Source organism: Cherax quadricarinatus, unplaced genomic scaffold (genome assembly GCF_038502225.1).
Source record: "Cherax quadricarinatus isolate ZL_2023a unplaced genomic scaffold, ASM3850222v1 Contig2457, whole genome shotgun sequence".
NCBI lineage: Eukaryota > Metazoa > Arthropoda > Malacostraca > Decapoda > Parastacidae > Cherax > Cherax quadricarinatus.
This window is the reverse complement of record NW_027197483.1, coordinates 41,628-60,541: the sequence shown is the minus strand read 5'-3', so window position 1 is coordinate 60,541 and position 18,914 is coordinate 41,628. Positions and strand designations below refer to the sequence as shown.

General features: G+C 41.6%; 1 protein-coding gene across 1 annotated transcript in view; it reads right to left on the bottom strand.

Moving 5' to 3' along the window:
- Positions 1 to 276: 276 nt before the first annotated feature.
- The window catches only part of LOC138851859 (uncharacterized), a gene marked incomplete at its 3' end in the record, with an annotated part of 47,409 nt that continues 28,771 nt past the window's right edge, over positions 277 to 18,914 (bottom strand). Inside the window, exons 3-4 of the mRNA XM_070081357.1 lie at positions 838 to 1,080; positions 277 to 471 (exon numbers count right to left, since the gene is read on the bottom strand). Coding sequence (XP_069937458.1) covers positions 277 to 471; positions 838 to 1,080 — 438 coding nt within the window. The remainder of the gene's footprint in view (positions 472 to 837; positions 1,081 to 18,914) is intronic.

Genomic DNA, 18,914 nt, shown 5'->3' with positions numbered 1-18,914 from the left:
CAATAATGTTAATTATTTTTACAGAGGCCTAGCTTCTCCCTACGAGCCCCGTGAGGGCGGGGAATGTGGCTAGGCCTGGGGACAGTTAGTCCCAACGATGAGGGGGTACTTGTACCTCCTCCCATGGGAGACTTAGGTCTCAGACACTCCCTAGACAGGGAGCCAAGGCCGGGCCACCACTTGGAAAAGGCCCGGGCCGGGAAAATACCGGCGAATCGACGAGAAGATAGAAGTAACTGCATCAAAACCTTAATTTAAATGCATTTAAGGGCTCACCTCTCCTGAGCCGCACTGGGACCTTGTAGGTGTCTGGGAGGCCGTGGGCCGGGGTGTGGCCAGGGCTGCCGCTGTTGTCCTGCTCGCTGTCTGAACCCTGCCCTTCCTCGCCAGCTTTTCCTCGCTTACACGTCCGTCCACGGAGACCCACCGAAGAGATTGGAAGAGTTTGTTGGCTCGAGATACATGCGATCTCTGCAGGAGAGACGTACATTATCATGAAAACGTATTCGGAAAATAAATGAGGAGAAGTGTTTAGATAAAATCTACACTTAAAGTCAGGCAACACCAATAACACTGACCATGCATATAAGCCATTCCTTTGCCCTAAACATTATACAATTCTACTTTATAAAATAATTATAAAAATATTAGATGGCCATTCCAGCAATGATAACTAATTGCAATGCTAAAGTCAACAAAATTCATATAATAAATGCTGGAATGATGTATTTCATAAGAATATTGAGTGGCAAGAAAGGAGGAGGAGGATTATTGGGGCCATATTTGATTATAGGAATGAGTTGGGCCATAGGAAAATGGGCTAAATAAGACGCTTACCGGCAGTGGGTCCAGCGCCTACCACCCCACCACCAGCACCACCACCACCACTACCACCACCACCACCCTCACGCCTTTTCCCACCCATGAAGGAGGAAGACCATGGTGGTTGTGACTGGCCTTCGTAACAGTCTTGGTGGCCAAACGTCTGAAACTGTAGAGTGTAGTCGAGCACGCCGCCGATACCACTATCGGGTGGGAAGCTGAAGGTGGCATAGGGGCAGATCTCGTAAGGCTCATCCACTGCCAGGGAGAAAACCCACCATCAGGAAGACAAGGGAGTGAGAGGATGGTAGATCAAGAAAGGACTGAAGCACAAGGTAGGACATAAGTGACTGGTGACAAAACACTTGAGAAAAGGGAAGAGTAATACAATTACAATACCGCTGACAGTAGTGGACGGTCACTAGAAAATAAAAATTACACACAATATTAGCAGTAAAAATCATTCGTACAAGAGAGAAGCCACTACGAGGATACTAAGAAAAGTCTATATATAAAAACTCTAAGCATTGCTGACATGTTACTAAGAAACAAGACAAGATAGGACAACAAGCAGCCGGTGAGACAAACACAGCCAGCATCAGAGGCACCAAGTTACAAAGCAAACCAGATACGACAGACTTATATAAATTTTAGAAATAAAAAATAGTGTTCAAAGAAAATAAAACTATTAATGTTACCTTTGACGAAAAAAAAAACAGTAACAACTTGGTGAACATAACTCTAGAGAGATTTAACTTAATTATGGCACTGAATTCGAAAATACACATGATTTTATTAATGATTTCTTGTAAATTATATAGACAGGTTTAAAGGCACATAATTCAGTCTGCGTTGATAATGTCTATTCCCAAACTCTTGCTAACTTGCTTAAAAAAAAAACTGTTTTTCCAATAAATTTGTGTTGCATAATTTCGATAATCAAATTCGCCGACGCAAAAATTTTCTGCATTACAAAAGCTGAACAAATTTCTTTTTATTTACCAATACCAGATCTCTGCAGCATCACTTATTTGATCTATATTTTACAAGATTCCAATGTTTCTGGAGTAGTGTGAACTGCAAGAATAATTTTTACAAAAGCATATAGAAAAGTGATTTTCCTCTTTAACTGAGTTCAGAAAATCTTAAGACTGATTCATTTTTGATATAGCAATACATATGTGCACATACAGGAGATCCTGCTTATGTGCAGCAAAAGGTGAGTAAGTTCACAAAAATGTGCACTGTACAAAAATGTGCACTGTACAAAAATGTGCACTGTACAAAATTTTTTGGCACAAATAAAACGAGAAATATCACGTACTTAACGATTTGCTATCGAGCCGAAAGCGTTGCAAATGTATATTTGCAAAACGATCTGCAATTATAGAGCAAGATCTGACTCTACGAGGTGCTGTTGAAAAGCTCTATGGCTGTCTCCAAAATAATATAAAGGTTTAACTAATAAATATAATGGTTTACTTAATCAAGAAGTGTGAGAGGCGCTGATCCCAGCGCCTCTCACACGTCTTGAGTAATTTCTGGGGTTCTTTTTTTTCTTAAGACATTTAGCACGGAGTGAGATTCCGCTTGAATCTCCTTCATGTCATTAAAACGCCTCCAATTAAGTGCCATTTTGATTTCTGGGAAGAGAAAGAAGTCACAGGGGACTATATCTGGGGAGTAGGGAGGATGCTGGACGATCGCCATGTTGTTTTTAGCAAGAAAACGATAGTCTTCCTGGTTTGGGTCAGCAAGAGAGGCATAAATTTTACAGCCACTTGCCTCTGATTTAAATTTACAGTTAAACTGCCTTGACACAAGAAATTCCTACAGTAATTGCAGTAGATACTGTAACGACTATCTTCATGAATAGCTTTCCTCACTTTTATTGTTGTCTGTTTTTGACATTGATGGACGACCAGTGTGCTCATCATCAAACGATGTTTGTCCTGCATTCTATCAAAACACATTCAAAACTCTGTGTCCGACCCATTCTTTCATTGCCAAATGCTTGCTGAAACATGGGAGTTTTTCCAGCCATTTTACCAAGCTTAAAACAAAATTTCACACACACTGTTCTTTTTTTTTTTAAAGATTTCATTCTGTTACACAAAAATTAACAATGAACCGAGAACACAACATAAAATGCCTGTTTAAATTTAATGGAATGACTGACCACACTGAAATTCGCCATATTACTTTACAAAACAGGGTAATGCACAACTTGATCTGCACTGCTGCCATATATCACCCAGGAAGTGCTCAAAATTTTGAATCCATGAACTTCTTGATAGCACCTCGAACACACACACAGAAGAGAATGACTGCAGAGAGCAAGAAACGTGAGTTACAAGCCGAAACTGCAGAAACTATGATATAGAGCCTAGAAGAGAAATTGAACAAGTTCAAATGGGATATGGAACTAAAGAGCAGAAGGGGCATGGCATTAGAAGCAGGGATATCAGTGAGCAGCGAGGAGACCAAAGGATGGGAAGTACTTATATCCATCACAGGCCAGTGGGAGGCCAAGGATGTGTCAAGAAATAAAAGGGGCATGCTGCTGGGTACAAGAACAGTCACAGAGGGGACTGAAGGCAGGGGAGATAAGTCCCTTGTAGTGGTGCTATCATGCCACAGGAAGATCCAAGAAATGGTATGGGAAGCAGCAATTTTGACTTTTAAATGAGATGCAGAGATATGGAGGGAAATGATATGAGAAGAGGAGAGGGAGGGGGCAATCTTTATTTATGGACATCAAACATAAAACTGGGTTGCTTAAATGTGCGTGGATGTAGTGCGGATGACAAGAAACAGATGATTGCTGATGTTATGAATGAAAAGAAGTTGGATGTCCTGGCCCTAAGCGAAACAAAGCTGAAGGGGGTAGGAGAGTTTCAGTGGGGGGAAATAAATGGGATTAAATCTGGAGTATCTGAGAGAGTTAGAGCAAAGGAAGGGGTAGCAGTAATGTTAAATGATCAGTTATGGAAGGAGAAAAGAGAATATGAATGTGTAAATTCAAGAATTATGTGGATTAAAGTAAAGGTTGGATGCGAGAAGTGGGTCATAATAAGCGTGTATGCACCTGGAGAAGAGAGGAATGCAGAGGAGAGAGAGAGATTTTGGGAGATGTTAAGTGAATGTATAGGAGCCTTTGAACCAAGTGAGAGAGTAATTGTGGTAGGGGACTTGAATGCTAAAGTAGGAGAAACTTTTAGAGAGGGTGTGGTAGGTAAGTTTGGGGTGCCAGGTGTAAATGATAATGGGAGCCCTTTGATTGAACTTTGTATAGAAAGGGGTTTAGTTATAGGTAATACATATTTTAAGAAAAAGAGGATAAATAAGTATACACGATATGATGTAGGGCGAAATGACAGTAGTTTGTTGGATTATGTATTGGTAGATAAAAGACTGTTGAGTAGACTTCAGGATGTACATGTTTATAGAGGGGCCACAGATATATCAGATCACTTTCTAGTTGTAGCTACACTGAGAGTAAAAGGTAGATGGGATACAAGGAGAATAGAAGCATCAGGGAAGAGAGAGGTGAAGGTTTATAAACTAAAAGAGGAGGCAGTTAGGGTAAGATATAAACAGCTATTGGAGGATAGATGGGCTAATGAGAGCATAGGCAATGGGGTCGAAGAGGTATGGGGTAGGTTTAAAAATGTAGTGTTAGAGTGTTCAGCAGAAGTTTGTGGTTACAGGAAAGTGGGTGCAGGAGGGAAGAGGAGCGATTGGTGGAATGATGATGTAAAGAGAGTAGTAAGGGAGAAAAAGTTAGCATATGAGAAGTTTTTACAAAGTAGAAGTGATGCAAGGAGGGAAGAGTATATGGAGAAAAAGAGAGAAGTTAAGAGAGTGGTGAAGCAATGTAAAAAGAGAGCAAATGAGAGAGTGGGTGAGATGTTATCAACAAATTTTGTTGAAAATAAGAAAAAGTTTTGGAGTGAGATTAACAAGTTAAGAAAGCCTAGAGAACAAATGGATTTGTCAGTTAAAAATAGGAGAGGAGAGTTATTAAATGGAGAGTTAGAGGTATTGGGAAGATGGAAGGAATATTTTGAGGAATTGTTAAATGTTGATGAAGATAGGGAAGCTGTGATTTCGTGTATAGGGCAAGGAGGAATAACATCTTGTAGGAGTGAGGAAGAGCCAGTTGTGAGTGTGGGGGAAGTTCGTGAGGCAGTAGGTAAAATGAAAGGGGGTAAGGCAGCCGGGATTGATGGGATAAAGATAGAAATGTTAAAAGCAGGTGGGGATATAGTTTTGGAGTGGTTGGTGCAATTATTTAATAAATGTATGGAAGAAGGTAAGGTACCTAGGGATTGGCAGAGAGCATGCATAGTTCCTTTGTATAAAGGCAAAGGGGATAAAAGAGAGTGCAAAAATTATAGGGGGATAAGTCTGTTGAGTGTACCTGGTAAAGTGTATGGTAGAGTTATAATTGAAAGAATTAAGAGTAAGACGGAGAATAGGATAGCAGATGAACAAGGAGGCTTTAGGAAAGGTAGGGGGTGTGTGGACCAGGTGTTTACAGTGAAACATATAAGTGAACAGTATTTAGATAAGGCTAAAGAGGTCTTTGTGGCATTTATGGATTTGGAAAAGGCGTATGACAGGGTGGATAGGGGGGCAATGTGGCAGATGTTGCAAGTGTATGGTGTAGGAGGTAGGTTACTGAAAGCAGTGAAGAGTTTTTACGAGGATAGTGAGGCTCAAGTTAGAGTATGTAGGAAAGAGGGAAATTTTTTCCCAGTAAAAGTAGGCCTTAGACAAGGATGTGTGATGTCACCGTGGTTGTTTAATATATTTATAGATGGGGTTGTAAGAGAAGTAAATGCGAGGGTCTTGGCAAGAGGCGTGGAGTTAAAAGATAAAGAATCACACACAAAGTGGGAGTTGTCACAGCTGCTCTTTGCTGATGACACTGTGCTCTTGGGAGATTCTGAAGAGAAGTTGCAGAGATTGGTGGATGAATTTGGTAGGGTGTGCAAAAGAAGAAAATTAAAGGTGAATACAGGAAAGAGTAAGGTTATGAGGATAACAAAAAGATTAGGTGATGAAAGATTGAATATCAGATTGGAGGGAGAGAGTATGGAGGAGGTGAACGTATTCAGATATTTGGGAGTGGACGTGTCAGCAGATGGGTCTATGAAAGATGAGGTGAATCATAGAATTGATGAGGGAAAAAGAGTGAGTGGTGCACTTAGGAGTCTGTGGAGACAAAGAACTTTGTCCTTGGAGGCAAAGAGGGGAATGTATGAGAGTATAGTTTTACCAACGCTCTTATATGGGTGTGAAGCGTGGGTGATGAATGTTGCAGCGAGGAGAAGGCTGGAGGCAGTGGAGATGTCATGTCTGAGGGCAATGTGTGGTGTGAATATAATGCAGAGAATTCGTAGTTTGGAAGTTAGGAGGAGGTGCGGGATTACCAAAACTGTTGTCCAGAGGGCTGAGGAAGGGTTGTTGAGGTGGTTCGGACATGTAGAGAGAATGGAGCGAAACAGAATGACTTCAAGAGTGTATCAGTCTGTAGTGGAAGGAAGGCGGGGTAGGGGTCGGCCTAGGAAGGGTTGGAGGGAGGGGGTAAAGGAGGTTTTGTGTGCGAGGGGCTTGGACTTCCAGCAGGCATGCGTGAGCGTGTTTGATAGGAGTGAATGGAGACAAATGGTTTTTAATACTTGACGTGCTGTTGGAGTGTGAGCAAAGTAACATTTATGAAGGGATTCAGGGAAACCGGCAGGCCGGACTTGAGTCCTGGAGATGGGAAGTACAGTGCCTGCACTCTGAAGGAGGGGTGTTAATGTTGCAGTTTAAAAACTGTAGTGTAAAGCACCCTTCTGGCAAGACAGTGATGGAGTGAATGATGGTGAAAGTTTTTCTTTTTCGGGCCACCCTGCCTTGGTGGGAATCGGCCGGTGTGATAATAAAATAAAATAAAGGAGGCTGAAGGGATAACATACAACGAAACACGACAGGAAAGAAAAAAAATATTGAAAATATCATAAAACAACCAAGAGAGGAGGACATGACTGAGATGACAAATTTTAAGAAAACAAGGAGACACTCGAGGAAAGAAAATTGTCTAGTCAGGTTGACTTTCAGGACAGAAATGGTGGAAAACAGTATCCTGAAAGAGAAACCACGGTTAAAGCACTCGATAAAATACCAGTGGGTGCACCTTGAATGCAACAGAACATGAACAGAATGACAGAAACTGAAAGAGAGGATATAATGATGCAAAGTGCAGGAAAGAACATAAGAGAGAAGGAACACTGCAACAGGCCTGCTGACCCATGCGGAGCAGGTCCATGTCCCCCCCCAGATTAAACTACTGACGCCCCCCCGGATTAGCCCAATGACCCACCCAGTCTGATCATCTCCACTCAAGGATGGAGCACTGTACCAGACCCAGCAGCACAAGCTAGTCAGGTCCAACTCACACCCACCCACACCCGCTCATGTATTTATCTAACCTATTTTTAAAACTACACAACGTTTTAGCCTGAATAACTGTACTCAGGAGTACAGGCCAGTCACAGGGGGGACCTCAGACTAGTGAGGACCAGCAAAGACAACCACTCAGAGAATACCATCAACCCACACTCCCTACACCAAAACCAAACAAAATCATACAAAATAAACCATATTCAGCACCTTCACATTAGTTTCCCATAGTATTCTGACAGGTCTCTCACTCCCCCAGCTTCCATAAATCTCCCCAGAATACAGTACTGAAGAAAAAGCTGAAGGTATGGTACACAAATGAAGTGGAAATAAATAAATATGAGTGTCACGAAAGAATCATGGAGGCATCCCCAGACATAGCACCCATAGAAACAGTGCTCACGGGAATAACAGATGTGATTTATCCAACTGTATAACAGGTCCTGAGGAAAGATAGAGGGAAGAGAAGGGAAGGAGGAGTTGCATTGCTAATAAAAAAACAGTGGAGTTTTGAGGAGTTGGAAGGAATGGACAGAAGGGAAGCGAAGGACCACATAGTAGGAACAGTTCAGACTGGAGGAACCAAGGTAGTGATTGCAGTGATCTACAAACCACCACAAAATAGCAGGATCCCAAGATAAGAGAATGATGATAGCAACAAAGATTGAGAGGGTAAACATGGAGCCACGTAGGGCTCAGAAACATGGAGGGTTAAGATGATGGAGGTGGTCCGGAAAACCTCATGTTAGGTACACTACCATAGAGAGAGAGAGAGAGAGAGGAAAGGATGAACCAACAAGTCTGGACCTCGTATTGACCTCGAGTAGTTCAGACAATGAGGACATCACATATGAAAGGTTCTTAGGAGCTAGTGACCACGTGGTCCTGAACTTGTAACACATTCTAGAGATAACAGTGGATAGTTAAGCAGTACGAGGAGGACGGGAGAAGCCAAGCAACAAGAGAAGGGACTACACAGGCATGAGGTAATTCCTGCATTAGGTGCAGTGGCGAAGAGAGCTAATGAAATGATGGAACCCGTGACTGTGAACTACGGGAACGCAGAGGAGAGGTTTGTACCCAAGGGCAACAGAAACAATGTAAAAACCAGAACAAGCCCTTGGTTCACCCGGAGGTGTAGAGAGGCTAAAACTAAGTGCATCAGAACATGGAAAAAGTATAGAAGATAAACGACCCAGTAAAGTAGGGAGATGAATAAAACAGCCAGAAAAAAAAATATGCATGGATAAAGAGGGAAGCCCACTGGCAGTAGAAGAATGGCATACATTGTAGTTTCTGACAAACGTGTAGTAATACTTTATTTGTAATGTATCCCTCAAACCTCATTGTATCTGGCATTTCTGCACCATCAATGTACATTAAAGTACCATGTTATGTAATAAAATATACCTATTTGTAAAGCAAATCGATAGCTTGGTAGGAAGGAAATATTCAAATACCTACTGGAAGAAACCTAAAAATTCCCCTGAAGCCTCTTAATCCACTTCTCAGAGGCTATGAAGTTTACCTGGAGAGAGTTCCGGGGGTCAACGCTCCCGCGGCCCGGTCTGTGACCAGGCCTCCTGGTGGATCAGAGCCTGATCAACCAGGCTGTTGCTGCTGGCTGCACGCAAACCAACGTACGAGCCACAGCCCGGCTGGTCAGGAACCAACTTTAGGTGCTTGTCCAGTGCCAGCTTGAAGACTGCCAGGGGTCTGTTGGTAATCCCCCTTATGTATGCTGGGAGGTAGTTGAACAGTCTCGGGCCCCTGACACATATTGTATGGTCTCTTAACGTGCTAGTGACACCCCTACTTTTCATTGGGGGGATGGTGCATCGTCTGCCAAGTCTTTTGCTTTCGTAGTGAGTGATTTTCGTGTGCAAGTTCGATACTAGTCCCTCTAGGATTTCCAGGTGTATATAATCATGTATCTCTCCCGCCTGCGTTCCAGGGAATTCAGGTTCAGGAACCTCAAGCGCTCCCAGTAATTGAGGTGTTTTATCTCCGTTATGCGCGCCGTGAAGATTCTCTGTACATTTTCTAGGTCAGCAATTTCACCCGCCTTGAAAGGTGCTGTTAGTGTGCAGCAATATTCCAGCCTAGATAGAACAAGTGACCTGAAGAATGTCATCATGGGCTTGGCCTCCCTAGTTTTGAAGGTTCCCATTATCCATCCTGTCATTTTTCTAGCAGATGCGATTGATACAATGTTATGGTCCTTGAAGGTGAGATCCTCCGACATGATCACTCCCAGGTCTTTGACGTTGGTGTTTCGCTCTATTTTGTGGCCAGAATTTGTTTTGTACTCTGATGAAGATTTAATTTCCTCGTGTTTACCATATCTGAGTAATTGAAATTTCTCATCGTTGAACTTCATATTGTTTTCTGCAGCCCACTGAAAGATTTGGTTGATGTCCGCCTGGAGCCTTGCAGTGTCTGCATTGGAAGACACTGTCATGCAGATTCGGGTGTCATCTGCAAAGGAAGACACGGTGCTGTGGCTGACATCCTTGTCTATGTCGGATATGAGGATGAGGAACAAGATGGGAGCGAGTACTGTGCCTTGTGGAACAGAGCTTTTCACCGTAGCTGCCTCAGACTTTACTCTGTTGACGACTACTCTCTGTGTTCTGTTAGTGGAAATTATAGATCCATCGACCGACTTTTCCTGTTATTCCTTTAGCACGCATTTTGTGCGCTATTACGCCATGGTCACACTTGTCGAAGCCTTTTGCAGTCTGTATATATTACATCTGCATTCTTTTTGTCTTCTAGTGCATCTAGGACCTTGTCGTAGTGATCCAATAGTTGAGACAGACAGGAGCGACCTGTTTTAAACCCGTGTTGCCCTGGGTTGTGTAACTGATGTGTTTCTAGATGGGTGGTGATCTTGCTTCTTAGGAGCCTTTCAAAGATTTTTATGATATGGGATGTTAGTGTTATCGGTCTGTAGTTCTTTGCTGTTGCTTTACTGCCCCCTTTGTGGAGTGGGGCTATGTCTGTTGTTTTTAGTAACTGTGGGACGACCCCCGTGTCCATGCTCCCTCTCCATAGGATGGAAAAGGCTCGTGATAGGGGCTTCTTGCAGTTCTTGATGAACACGGAGTTCCATGAGTCTGGCCCTGGGGCAGAGTGCATGGGCATGCCATTTATTGCCTGTTCGAAGTCATTTGGCGTAGGGATAACATCGGATAGGCTTGTGTTAACCAAATTTTGTGGCTCTCTCATAAAAAATTCATTTTGATCTTCGACTCTCAGTCTGGTTAGCGGCTTGCTAAAAACTGAGTCATATTGGGACTTGAGTAGCTCACTCATTTCCTTGCTGTCATCTGTGTAGGACCCATCTTGTTTAAGTAGGGGCCCAATACTGGACGTTGTTCTCGCCTTTGATTTGGCATAGGAGAAGAAATACTTTGGGTTTCTTTCGATTTCATTTATGGCTTTTAGTTCTTCCCGCGATTCCTGACTCCTATAAGATTCCTTTAGCTTAAGTTCGATGCTTGCTATTTCTCTGACCAGTGTCTCCCTACGCATTTCAGATATATTGACCTCTTTTAGCCGCTCTGTTATTCTTTTCCGTCGCCTGTAAAGGGAGTGCCTGTCTCTTTCTATTTTACATCTACTCCTCCTTTTTCTTACATCGAGTGCCAGCTATTTGTAGTTCTATTTCTAACTGTACTTGTATATTGGACAGCTTACTGTGTACGTTCCTGATTTATATTTATTGTTTGTGTTTGATAAGGGCGCCTACAACCCCATCCGTTTACAGTCTGCTTTATTGTCCAACGAATCCGTTTGTAACCAGTCAAGGGTTCGGACCAGTCAAGGGTTCGGACCAGTCGAGGGTTCGGATCAGTCTGATCTGATCAGTGGGTCACTTATTTAAAACATACTGGTCGGTGATTTGGGCTAACACATGAAGGATCTACTTGAAATTATCTACCCGAGTAATATGTGATTTGATTGATACAAAAGTATAACTTGCGTGTTGAAGAACCGATGATTTCTGGCAGCTCCTACAATGACGAACGGTCGACCTCAACCTTTGTTTATCAATCGCTGTATCTAGCTTTTCTAGTTTTTTTTCGTCTCCACCACAATAAATGCTATATTATCACTATAGTTGACTGGTGGAAATTTTGGAGGAAGGACGCTTTTTCTGTAGTAATAATTGCTTCTCGTTGTGTATATTGCGACCGCTGGTAACTACAGGTTATATGAAATTCACAGTAACGTCTGGTATTTCAAGAAAAAAGAAACTAATGAAAGTCACTCCCCTCCACTAAGTACCATTATAATACTCGTTAGTTGCTACTACAACACTGTATTCTGCTATTCACTGGTATCACTAGATTATATGCGAGTACACTAGCAAGCCAGGAAGATTATTAAAACAGCTGACCACTGTGGTAAGTTTCTGGCGACTTCTGGCACCTGCCTCTATAGGCTTATCACTTCATTTACAAATTCACCTGTTTTCAAATGACACTTTAGCCTTTATCATCTATATACTAGGGAGCCACTGTAGTATACACTATACACTATGTATACACCCACCAAGGCAGGGTGGCCCGAAAAGGAAAACTTTCATCATCATTCACTCCATCACTCTCTTGCCAGAAGGGTGCTTTACACTACAGTTTTTAAACTGCAACATTAACACCCCTCCTTCAGAGTGCAGACACTGTACTTCCCATCTCCAGGACTCTAGTCCGGCCTGCCGGTTTCCCTGAATCCCTTCATAATGTTACCTTCCTTACACTCCAACAGCAAGTTAAGTCTTAAAACCTTTTGTCTTCGTTCGTTCCTATCTAACATGCTCACGCAAGCTATCTGTAAGTTCAAGCCACTTGTACACAAAATCTTCTTTACCTCCTCCCTCCAAACTTTCCAAAAAGGACCTCTACCCTGCCTTCCCTCCACTATAGATTTATACACTCTCGAAATCATTCTATTTTGTTCCACCCTCTCTACATGTCCGAACCACCTCAACAACTCCTCCTCAACCCTCTGGGTAATAGTTTTGGTAATCGCGCACCTTCTAATTTCCAAACTACGAATTCTCTGCATTACATTGACTCTTCCATGAACAAAAGTTCTTTGTCTCCACAGACTCTTCAGACCACCTCTCACCTTTTTCCCCTCGTCAGTTTTATGATTCACCTCATCTTTCATACTTATTTGTTGACACGTCCACTCCTAAATATCCGAATACATTCATCCCCTTCATGTTCTCTCCCTCCAACCTGGTATCCAATCTTTCATTACCTATTTTTTTTTATCCTCATCGTGGGTCATAAGCGTGTTTGCACCTGGAGAAGAGAGGAATGTAGAGGAGAGAGAGAGATTTTGGGAGATGTTAAGTGAATGTATAGGAACCTTTGAACCAAGTGAGAGAGTAATTGTGGTAGGGGACCTGAATGCTAAAGTAGGAGAAACTTTTAGAGAGGGTGTGGTAGGTAAGTTTGGGGTGCCAGGTGTAATTGATAATGGTAACCCTCTGATTGAACTTTGTAAAGAAAGGGGTTTAGTTATAGGTAATACATATGGTGGTTAACGCTCTCGCTTCACACGGTGAGGGCCTGGGTTCGATTCCCAGCCAGAGTAGAAACATTGGACGTGTTTCTTTCAACCTGTTGTCTATGTTCCCCATCAGTAAAATGGGTACCTGGGTGTTAGTCGACTGGTGTGGGTCGCATCCTGGGACACTGACCTAAGGAGGCCTGGTCACAGACCGGGCCGCGGGGGCGTTGACCCCCGGAACTCCCTCCAGGTAAATACTCTCCAGGTAAGATATGATGTAGGGCGAAATGACAGTAGTTTGTTGGATTATGTATTGGTAGATAAAAGACTGTTGAGTTGACTTCAGGATGTACATGTTTATAGAGGGGCCACAGATATATCAGATCACTTTCTAGTTGTAGCTACACTGAGAGTAAAAGGTAGATGGGATACAAGGAGAATAGAAGCATCAGGGAAGAGAGAGGTGAAGGTTTATAAACTAAAAGAGCAGGCAGTTAGGCTAAGATATAAACAACTATTGGAGGATAGATGGGCTAATGAGGGCATAGGCAATGGGGTCGAAGAGGTATGGGGTAGGTTTAAAAATGTAATGTTAGAGTGTTCAGCAGAAGTTTGTGGTTACAGGAAAGTGGATGAGGGAGGGAAGAGGAGCGATTGGTGAAATGATGATGTAAAGAGAGTAGTAAGGGAGAAAAAGTTAGCATATGAGAAGTTTTTTACAAAGTAGAAGTGATGCAAGGAGGGAAGAGTATATGGAGAAAAAGAGAGAGGTTAAGAGAGTGGTGAAGTAATGTAAAAGGAGAGCAAATGAGAGAGTGGGTGAGATGTTATCAACAAATTTTGTTGAAAATAAGAAAAAGTTTTGGAGTGAGATTAACAAGTTAAGGAAGCCTAGAGAACAAATGGATTTGTCATTTAAAAATAGGAGAGGAGAGTTATTGAATGGGGAGTTAGAGGTATTGGGAAGATGGAGGGAATATTTTGAGGAATTGTTGAATGTTGATGAAGATAGGGAAGCTGTGATTTCGTGTATAGGGCAAGGAGGAATAACATCTTGTAGGAGTGAGGAAGAGCCAGTTGTGAGTGTGGGGGAAGTTCGTGAGGCAGTAGGTAAAATGAAAGGGGGTAAGGCAGCCGGGATTGATGGGATAAAGATAGAAATGTTAAAAGCAGGTGGGGATATAGTTTTGGAGTGGTTGGTGCAATTATTTAATAAATGTATGGAAGAGGGTAAGGTACCTAGGGATTGGCAGAGAGCATGCATAGTTCCTTTGTATAAAGGCAAAGGGGACAAAAGAGAGTGCAAAAATTATAGGGGGATAAGTCTGTTGAGTATACCTGGTAAAGTGTATGGTAGAGTTATTATTGAAAGAATTAAGAGTAAGACGGAGAATAGGATAGCAGATGAACAAGGAGGCTTTAGGAAAGGTAGGGGGTGTGTGGACCAGGTGTTTACAGTGAAACATATAAGTGAACAGTATTTAGATAAGGCTAAAGAGGTTTTTGTGGCATTTATGGATTTGGGAAAGCGTATGACAGGGTGGATAGGGGGGCAATGTGGCAGATGTTGCAGGTATATGGTGTAGGAGGTAGGTTACTGAAAGCAGTGAAGAGTTTTTACGAGGATAGTGAGGCTCAAGTTGAGTATGTAGGAAAGAGGGAGATTATTTCCCAGTAAAAGTAGGCCTTCGACAAGGATGTGTGATGTCACCGTGGTTATTCAATATATTTATAGATGGAGTTGTAAGAGAAGTAAATGCGAGGGTCTTGGCAAGAGGTGTGGGTTTAAAAGTTAAAGAATCTAACATAAAGTGGGAGTTGTCACAATTGCTCTTTGCTGATGACACTGTGCTCTTGGGTGATTCTGAGAGAAGTTGCAGAGGTTGGAGGATGAATTTGGTAGGGTATGTAAAAGAAGAAAATTGAAAGTGAATACAGGAAAGAGTAAGGTTATGAGGATAACAAAAAGATTAGGTGATGAAAGATTGGATATCAGATTGGAGGGAGAGAGTATGGAGGAGGTGAATGTATTCAGATATTTGGGAGTGGACATGTCAGCGGATGGATCTATGAAAGATGAGGTGAATCATAGAATTGATGAGGGGAAAAGGGTGAGCGGTGCACTTAGGAGTCTGTAGAGACAAAGAACTTTGTCCTTGGAAGCAAAGTGGAGAATGTATGAGAGTATAATTTTGCCAATGCTCTTATATGGGTGTGAAGCATGGGTGATAAATGTTGCAGCGAGGAGAAAGCTGGAGGCAGTGGAGATGTCATGTCTGAGGGAAATGTGTGGTGTGAATATAGTGCAAAGAATTCGTAGTTTGGAAGTTAGGAGGAGGTGCGGGATTGCCAAAACTGTTGTCCAGAGGACTGAGGAAGGGTTTTGAGGTGGTTCGGGCATGTAGAGAGAATCGAAGGCGGGGTAGGGGTCGGCCTAGGATAGGTTGGAACGAGGGGGTAAAGGAGGTTTTGTGTGCTAGGTGCTTGGACTTCCAGTGAGCATGCATGAGCGTGTTTGATAGGAGTGAATGGAGACAAATGGTTTTTAATACTTGACGTGCTGTTGGAGTGTGAGCAAAGTAACATTTATGAAGGGGTTCAGGGAAACCGGCAGGCCGGACTTGAGTCCTGGAGATGGGAAGTAGAGTGCCTGCACTCTGAAGGAGGGGTGATAATGTTGCAGTTTAAAACCTATAGTGTAAAGCGCCCTTCTGGCAAGACAGTGATGGAGTGAATGATGGTGAAAGTTTTTCTTTTTCGGGCCACCCTGCCTTGGTGGGAATCGGCCTGTGTGATAATAAAAACAAATAAAAATCCTCATCGCCTTATTCTTTCCTGTATTCACTTTCAATTTTCTTCTATTACATACCCTACCAAACTCATCCACCAACCTCTGCAACTTCTCTTCAGAATCTCCCAAAAGTACAGTGGCATCAGCAAAGAGTAACTGTGACAACTCTCACTTTGAGTTAGATTCCTTATCTTTTAAACCCAAACCTCTTGCTAACATCCCCATCTATAAATATATTGAACAACCATGGTGAAATCACTCATCCTTAGGAAATACTCTCCCTCTTTCCTACATACTCTAACCGGAGCCTCACTATTCTCGTAAAAGCTTTTCACTACTTTCAGTATCTTTACTCCTATACCATACATCTGCAACATCTGCCGCATTGCCCCCCTATCCACCCTGTCATACGCCTTTTCCAAATCAATAATTGCCACAAAAATCTCTTAACCCTTATCTAAATACTGTTCACCTATATGTTTCGCTGTAAACACTTGGTCTACACATACCCTACCCTTTCTAAAGCCTCCTTGTTCATCGCCTATCCTACTCTTCGTCTTACTCTCAATTCTTTAAACAACAGGTACCATTAAATTTACCAGGTATACTCAACAGACTTACTCCCCTATAATTTTTGCACTGTCTTTTGTCCCCTTTGCCTTTATACAAAGGAACTATGCATGCTCTCTGCCAATCCCTAGGTACCTTACCCTCTTCCATACATTTATTAAATAAAAGTACCAACCCCTAAAAAACTATATCCCCACCAGCTTTTAACATTTCTAACTTTATCCCATCAATCCCAGCTGCTTTACCCTCTTTCATTCTACCCACTGCCTCACAACTCGCTGCTCCTCATTCCTACAAGATGTTATTTCTACTTGCCATATACACGAAATCACAGCTTCCCTATCTTCATCAACATTTAACAATTCCTCAAAATATTCCCTCCATCTTCATGATACCACTAACTCTCCAATTAATAACTCTTCTCTCCTATTTTTAATAATTAAATCCATTTGTTCGATATATATATCGTACCAAATAGGTAAAGCTTGGCATAAATAGTAACGCTCTTCTTGCCGAATATGGCAAGCATCAAATTTATGTATGCAGTAATTTCGCAAAAATCATTTTGAACTTAATCAAAAAATATATATTTCATTGTGTTTGTTTATTATTAAATTATTGTAAACTTATGTCAAATATATTTTAGTACAAAATCATTAAATTTTATATTAACATCATTGTAGAGAAAATTTTAGAATGGATTTAATTACAAATGAGTTCTTGCTAATTGCCTAGTTTCACCTATTCAGCACGACATTATATATATATATATATATATATATATATATATATATATATATATATATATATATATATATATATATATATATATATATATATAAAAGATAAAGAATCACAAATAAAGTGGGAGTTGTCACAGTTGCTGTTTGCTGATGACACCGTACTCTTGGGAGATTCTGAAGAGAAGTTGCAGAGATTGGTGGATGAATTTATAGGGTGTGCAAAAGAAGAAAATTAAAAGTGAATACAGGAAAGGGTAAGGTTATGAGGATAACAAAAATATTAGGTGATGAAAGATTGGATATCAGATTGGAGGGAGAGAGTATGGAGGAGGTGAATGTATTCAGATATTTGGGAGTGGACGTGTCAGCGGATGGGTCTATGAAAGATGAGGTGAATCATAGAATTGATGAGGGGAAAAGGGTGAGTGGTGCATTTAGGAGTCTGTGGAGACAAAGAACTTTGTCCTTGGAGGCAAAGAGGGGAATGTATGAGAGTATAGTTTTACCAACGCTCTTATATGGGTGTGAAGCATGGGTGATGAATATTGCAGCGAGGAGAAGGCTGGAGGCAGTGGAGATGTCATGTCTGAGGACAATGTGTGGTGTGAATATAATGCAGAGAATTCGTAGCTTGGAAGTTAGGAGGAGGTGCGGGATTACCAAAACTGTTGTCCAGAGGGCTGAGGAAGGGTTGTTGAGGTTGTTCGGACATGTAGAGAGAATGGAGCGAAACAGAGTGACTTCAAGAGTGTATCAGTCTGTAGTGGAAGGAAGGCGGGGTAGGGGTCGGCCTAGGAAAGGTTGGAGGGAGGGGGTAAAGGAGGTTTTGTGTGCGAGGGGCTTGGACTTCCAGCAGGCATGCGTGAGCGTGTTTGATAGGAGTGAATGGAGACAAATGGTTTTTAATACTTGACGTGCTGTTGGAGTGTGAGCAAAGTAACATTTATGAAGGGGTTCAGGGAAACCGGCAGGCCGGACTTGAGTCCTGGAGATGGGAAGTACAGTGCCTGCACTCTGAAGGAGGGGTGTTAATGTTGCAGTTTAAAAACACTCGGCTCTGTGAAATACCTGATATTCTACTCAAGCATTAAGGTTTTTTACTTGTCTAATGTATTATTAAACTCTTCCTAAATTTTATTAATTATAAATTAATCAAATTTATATAAACCAAAAGAAATATTCATATTTTTGAAACTGATTTTTCTGAAGGATGATACAATTATATTCCTGTCGACCATGAACTTGCTTGATACAACTTTCTCAACCTTTCGAAAATGAATTGGATGGTTAAAATCTCTCACATGAATAAATATAGAATTAAAATCTTGTCCAGTTCTAATGCTATATTTATGTTGTTTTATTCTTAGTTTGAGACTTTAACCAGTTTGATCATAATAAACTTTATCACATATCTTACAAGGAATCTTATAGACACATTCGTCAGCATTTTGGGGCTACAACAACATGGTTTCGAATAAATACCACTTGTTCGTGATTACAATAATATAAAATACTTCTCGTTGGGCTAGTACACCAAATGGGGAGTAGAATAAAATTAGCTCAGAAGCATCCACACCATCGTTTGTCCTCAGATGACGGGTATAACACCTAGCTTGGATGGGTGCATCATTCTTGAGGATTGTGTGGTTTCGTGGACTAGAGCGTCATGAGTTTTCGCTCACCATGAGTGGTATTGATCAATAACAACACTCAACTCTTCGGCGAGTTGCAGTGTTGTTATTGATCAATACCACTCGATCGTGGGTACAATATATATATATATATATATATATATATATATATATATATATATATATATATATATATATATATATATATATATATATATATGTGTGTGTGTGTGCAAAACAACCACTCTGAAAGAATAGAGAAATTCCAAGCGCTTTCGTGACTACTCACATTATCAAGGAACTATGAAAGTAAAGCATCCAAGGAAGCTATATAAGGGGTCTGGCCAGCACCTCACTATCAGATCCCACAACGGTTAA